The sequence below is a fragment of the Megascapheus bottae genome, chromosome 11 (assembly GCF_031878675.1).
Source record: "Megascapheus bottae isolate mThoBot1 chromosome 11, mThoBot2.hap1, whole genome shotgun sequence".
Classification (NCBI taxonomy): Eukaryota; Metazoa; Chordata; class Mammalia; order Rodentia; family Geomyidae; genus Megascapheus; species Megascapheus bottae.
Genome location: NC_143519.1, coordinates 20,392,233 through 20,398,232, shown reverse-complemented (window position 1 = coordinate 20,398,232; position 6,000 = coordinate 20,392,233). Strand labels below are relative to the sequence as shown.

The 6,000-nt window shown below is 50.2% G+C and overlaps 1 protein-coding gene across 1 annotated transcript; it reads right to left on the bottom strand.

The window, feature by feature from the left end:
• Positions 1-544: 544 nt before the first annotated feature.
• Spry2 (sprouty RTK signaling antagonist 2) lies at positions 545-5,493 on the bottom strand. Its single transcript, XM_090341978.1, has 2 exons — positions 5,340-5,493; positions 545-2,362 (listed from the first exon to the last, which is right to left on the bottom strand). Exon 2 carries the CDS (start codon positions 2,309-2,311, stop codon positions 1,367-1,369), a length of 945 nt encoding a protein of 314 aa, XP_090198104.1. The 5' UTR covers positions 2,312-2,362; positions 5,340-5,493; the 3' UTR covers positions 545-1,366.
• Between the last annotated feature and the right edge of the window lie 507 nt (positions 5,494-6,000).

Genomic DNA, 6,000 nt, shown 5'->3' with positions numbered 1-6,000 from the left:
CCAAATACCCCATAGCCTCTTAATCAACTCAGTTATTTTTTTAAGGGCTGATCTATGTACAAAGATATTGCACACTAACACATACACAGCATATTCAATATATAAATAATCTATGTTGAACTAAATTTCCCCAGTTTTGAATTACCTTCACTGTATGCATTCCTAATGCTATCTATTCATAGTTTCTAAAATATCTAGTTGTTAATCCTTTGGGAATAACTCCTAAGTAAGTCAGCTGGGGTAGGAGTGGTGGTAGTTGAGGGAAAGCCTGTATAACCAAGGCCAAAGGCAAGTCATTAGAAAGGCAGAGGAAAATGGGCAACTCAAGAACCAACACAGAGCCCAACTCAAGAATTAACAGCCTAAAGTTATTTCTCCCTAAAGAAAGCAGCTTTATCTCTGAAAACTCACAAATAATCCACCTGACATTTAAAGCAGCAATGCTAAGAATCAGACTGTCAGGTGAAACTTCCATTAAAATTCTAGCCACAGCATAAAAATGTGGTTTCTTGTCCCTTAAAGAAAAACACACAGATCAAATAAGACAAAACAATCCCAGTTTAATTTCAAACGTTAATATATTTTCTATTTTATATTGAACATATGCATCTGGAAACCCCCTCATTTGCAGCAACTATCACATCCTGATAAAAGGGGCAAGATTTATAAGATGCCTCTTAAAATAAATATTTTTTATAAAATAATAAAACTTCAAATAAATATACTTTACACTAAACAATATGTTGAAAAATTAGAAAATAAAGGTTGAATTTTACTGTAACTGTACAATATACATGAAGTCCAAAGGGAAATCAGAGTCTTACAATAAAGGCTTTCTGTAAGGCAAAATACAATCTAAAAACATACTGATTGATTCACATTCTTCCGAATGTACAACATATTAGTATAATATTTTGTGACTGTGCCACATAGAATGGCACAAACTTGTTTTTTTTCACAGTTGCAAATATTATTGTATATACAAAAATATAGCACATTATCTCTGGAGAAAACAATGGGGAGGGGAGGGAAGTCTCTTGCTAATTTACAAATTCTGCAAAACCTATTCACAAAAACAACTTTGCCTAGGAGTGTCTGTTGCTTTAGCTTATGCAATATGTGGGTTGCCAAGTTCTGTACCCCTTACTCTTCCATTAGCTGAATTCTAATAAGCCTATCAGTTCAAATGGCACACAGACAAAAGAGCATCTCACTGCAAACATCCCAAACCTCTATGAACAGTGCCAAGATTACAATTGTTAAGTTGGTTGCATATGTGTTAAAGGGGGGGAAAAAAGGAAACAAGCAAACAAACAAAACCCCACAAACACAATCCCTATTATTGTAATACTCTGGATTAATAATGCTATGTTGGCTTTTCAAAGTTCCTGGGGGGGACAGTGGGAACTTTACAACAAACTGTGTTGGAGTTTTTACAACGGCATCCAGGCCTGTTAACCCGGTCATAACACCCCTGGCACAATTTAAGGCAACCCTTGGCTGGAAGGTAACACCATAAGCAAGGCAAGAAGAGGGACATAACACCCATGGCCGACCATCTTGTACAACAGTGAGACTGGCTGCAAGAGCAGGGGTTGTCAGCACAGTTGTCCTCGTCGTCGTTGGAGCAGTGATAGAAGAGACCTTTCACACAGCACACGCATGTCCCGTAGTCAATCACGTTCTGGGCTGAGCAAAGGCACTGCTTGTCGCAGATCCAGTCTGAGGGCAGAGGTCTGGGGTAGGTGCATTCCTTACACTTGCACTTGCCACAGTCCTCACACCTGTAGGCATGCAGGCCCAAATCTTCCTTGCTCAGTGGCTTCAGCTCACCTGGCTTGAGCTCAGATTTGGGTTGCACTCGGATGATGCCATCTGCACGGGGCCCAGAGAAGGCTGACCCTAGCAGTCTCTGCTCAGAGGAGCTGCTGCTGGTACTTGTCCTTGTGCTGCTCCGAGACCCTGAGCTGACCGTGCTGATGGACCTGGACAGAGGGGCTCTGGTGGAAGAATGGAGCTGCGAGGGCTGGAGCCTGGGAGGCTGGCGGTGCTCAGGTAGCCCATGGAGTCTCTCATGCTTGTGCTGAGTGGAAGGGCGAGGAACAGGCTTGAGCCCGGGTCGGGGGACCACTGTAGGCCCCTCGGTGTACTCATTGGTGTTCCGAATGGCTCTGATCTGATCCAGAGACAACACATGTACCTGCTGGGTGAGGGCATCTCTGGGGTCGGACTCCCCACGCTGCCTGCCGCTGTCACGGGATGCCTGCAGCAAGGGCTGGGAGCTGTTGCCACTCTGAGCTCTGGCCTCCATCAGGTCTTGGAAGTGTGTTCACTCCGGCAGGCTTAGAACACATCTGAACTCCTGGGGAAAGCCAACAGGAAGGAGAATGTTTATATTCGGAGATCTCTACCACCCCCAATTGACTCTTCCAACTCCCCACACCACACAGGATTTGAAATTCAAGACCAGTAGAGAGGTGTTACAACAGTCCGTGTGATGAAGGCATGAAGTCAGAAGTCAGAAGACGGCTGGGCACTGACCATTCTGTATAATCCCACCATCGGAAGTGTCTCAATCACCTAAGTAACAATCCCTTATTCAAATAAACATACCTTCAGGAAAGTTCAGGTTCAACGTAAAAGTTTCAAGAAAGTAAAATTGGAATCTAATACTGCTGCTGCCATTTTTTACACGTTAAAAATACCTTTTCAGAATTTAAACTAGTTTACCTTCGAAATAGGCTTAAATTTGACCAGGGTCCTTTCTGGCATTAAAACATCAACAAATGCAGGCTAGAGCATTCTCTTAAGTCTGCCTTTAGATCACATATCTGCACCACGACGAATCTAGTATTCTGTGGCTTTTTCAAATTCATTTGGAAGACTGTAATACATTCAAAAAATAAAAGGTTATTTTCTCTCTTTTCTATAAAAAAGGTATTTTTTCCCCAAGGACCTTTACAAAGTTTACAATTTAAAATAACTTGATGGTAGAACGAAGTTACAGGATTAAAAATGAATCATTTCAAATCCTATTAGGTATCAAAAGCAGATAAAAGTCCCCTTACACAACAAGACAGGAACAGATATTCAACTTCTCCACAACTGGAGAATGAAAATGCTGTCCAGTATGACAGCCCAAGATTAGTTCCTTCCCCATTTTAGAAATATAGAATATCCAAATCCTAACCCATCTTTTCACAACCACAATTAATAGCCAGAGAATAGAAGTCTCTACCCCATCCCCCCCCATGAGAACCAAAAAAAATACAGTTAAATTTAAGGGTCATTGCCCATAGTTCTTCAGACTGCAGTCCCTCTTAGGTTTCAAAAGATCATTCCCTTCTTCCCAAACTTCCAGAAGAAAAAAAAGGAAAAGAAGAGGAAGAGGAGGAGGAGGAGGAGGAAGAGTAGTAGTGGTCAAGCAGGCAAAAGTGAAGCTTTTATCCAACCTGCGATTTTTAGAAAGGGGGTGAAGGAGGTGAGGGGGAAGCCACAAGAAGGCAGGTGACAAACGCCTTCCAACTCCGATCCAGGCAGAGCTGGAAACCGGATCTCCTCACCTCGGCGCAGACTAGCGCTGCTGCTCTTGGCATTCGCTGGGTTTATCTGCTCTATCTGCGCCCCAACATCGTCCCCAGCAGGTGGGACATAGCCAAGAACCCCCCCCTCCTCTCGCCCCACGGGGTGGGGGGGAGGGGAGCCTCTCCCCTGTTCCGGGGCCAGCCTGCCCCCCCCCCATCCCCAGACACACCGGCGGGGACGTGTCACGAAACCTCACGCGCGCACGCCCCCAGCCTCCGCACACCCCCGCCGCCCGGGGTACAGCGACCCCCCCAACACCGGAGGGCCACCTTCCAGCCCCGCAGGGTCACAGAGGGGCCCACCGCCACCAGGCGTTTATCTGCAAAGGCCCTGGGACTTCCGGCACAGGTTTCCAATCCTCCCCCCCCCCCCCGACACACACACCCGGTGAAGAAAACCTGGGCCTGGGACGCGCACAGCCGGACACACGGGTCAAACCCCACGCGCGCAGACACTCCACGGGGGCAACGCCGACCGCGGCCAGTACGGCCTGGGATCTTTTAGATCCAGAGAAAGGGAAGAGTAAAAAAAAAAAAAAGAAGGAAAGAAAGAAATAAAACCAATCCCCAGAAGTCCTTAAAGTGAAAGGAAACACGGCCGTCTCCGGAGTCTCGCTGCACACACCCGCCGTGCAGGACCCAAACCCTCCCCGGCAAAAACTCCACCCGCACATCTGCTCGCAGTGGAAAGCAGAAACTCTGAGAGGGGATCGGGGGTGCAAAGAGTGATTTCTGCCCACCCCTGGCCTCCTCACTCCCCCCCACGCCACTCCCCTGCACCCTGCCAGTTCTCCCCTCCGCTTGGAGAGTGGTCTGAAACCCCCATTAAGAAACTGTGTGTGATCAGACTGAAGATTAGGGAGAAAGGACTTCAGCACCGGGGTGGGGCCAACCCAGACAGAAACCGCTTTGTAAAAAAAAAACAAAACAAAACAAAAACGCAGAAGATTCCAAACTGAAAACACAGCAGCAACCACCACACACGCGCACACGCACACGCAAGCCTCTTGCCACCTACTTTTAGGTAATGGAAAAAACGATCGTGACCACTTGATGACTTTCTTCCTGTGAAGGGTTAGTCTCAGAGTCCAAAAAAATAAAATAAAAGTGTGACCTAGGCCGACCACGGAGAACGGAAGGGAAAAAAAAATGAGAGAGAGAGAGAGAGCCGCACTTCCGAACCGCAGAGAGCCGGCGCCGGGCTGGGCGACGCTCCCGCACTGGGCTAGACCTACGTCCGCTGTGCTCTTCTCACCCGAGAGGTCTCCGGCCTGGAGTGAGCTGGGCAACCCCGCACCCCAACTTCAACCTCATTCTGGTTAACCTCCCCTTACAACTTTTGCCTCCCCGCGGGAAGGAACAGGTTAGCGTTGCGAGCCGCCAGCAAGGACGACCTGGGGAACGGGGTGCAATCCTCCCTCCCTTTCCTCTCTCAGCCCCAAATTCGCAACCAATGTAGGGGTGCGAATAAAAATCCGGGCGAGGTGTTCTCTCCCCTAAGAGCGAGGGCGCGCGGGGACGCCAGCCTAGAACCCTACACCGGGGGCGCACAGGCCGAGCCGGGGCTCCCTGGCGAGGCAGACCCACTGCCAGCTCCCCGGATTCCCTCCCTCCAACCCCGGCTCCCCAGAAAGCCTGGAGGGAGGGAGGGGATCAGGCGACGGGACGCACCCCACTCCCAGCCCCGCTGCACCTACTCCATGTTGCCCGCCCCGTGCCGGCCAAGGCTCCCCGAGAAACCCGAACGCGCCTCACCGGGATCGCGGCTCCGCACACCCCTCTCCCCTGGATTCTCTCTCTCCGCGAGGTGCAAGTAAATCCAGCCTCGATGCAAACTTTTGAAAGGAAAGGAAAGGAAAAAAAAAAACTGTCTTCGTTCTAAATTCTGCTTCAGTTCAACTTCCGAGCGGTTGGTGGGAGGAGAAAATTCAGAGGCAGGTCTCCCCCGCGGCGGAGCACACTGGGGGGCTCGGACGAGCTCCCCCTCTCTTCCAGAAGCGCAAGCCGAGTATTCCCTTCTGACTGTTCTTCTTTATTTTCTTCCTCCCTCAATGCATAAGAGGCCGAAGCGCCCACCGCGAGTCCTTTGCTTTTTTTTTTCCCTCCCCCGACAGAAGAGGCGAAGGAGCCGAGGAACAGCCTTTTTTTTTTTTTTTACAAAGCAGCTCCGAGCAGCGCCAGGTCCCCGAGCGGTGGTGTTGGGAGCGCGGCGCCGCAAGCCGAGCCGGGCCGGGCGGCGCGGGGGCCTGGGCGCTGCGCGCTCCGCCGGCCCCGGTGCTCCGCTCGCGCTGCGGCGCGCAGCTCTCGGCGGGGCAGTCTGGGCGTTGTGGAGGCGCGGCGGCGAGGCCGAGACGGGGGCGGCGGGGGCGGGAGCGGAGGAGGAGGAGGAGGGGGGTGCGGGGCCCGGCCGGAGGGG

Bases quoted from the DNA above. Each gene is read 5' to 3' on its own strand.
- Spry2 (XM_090341978.1), bottom strand. From the start codon at position 2,311: ATGGAGGCCAGAGCTCAGAGTGGCAACAGCTCCCAGCCCTTGCTGCAG.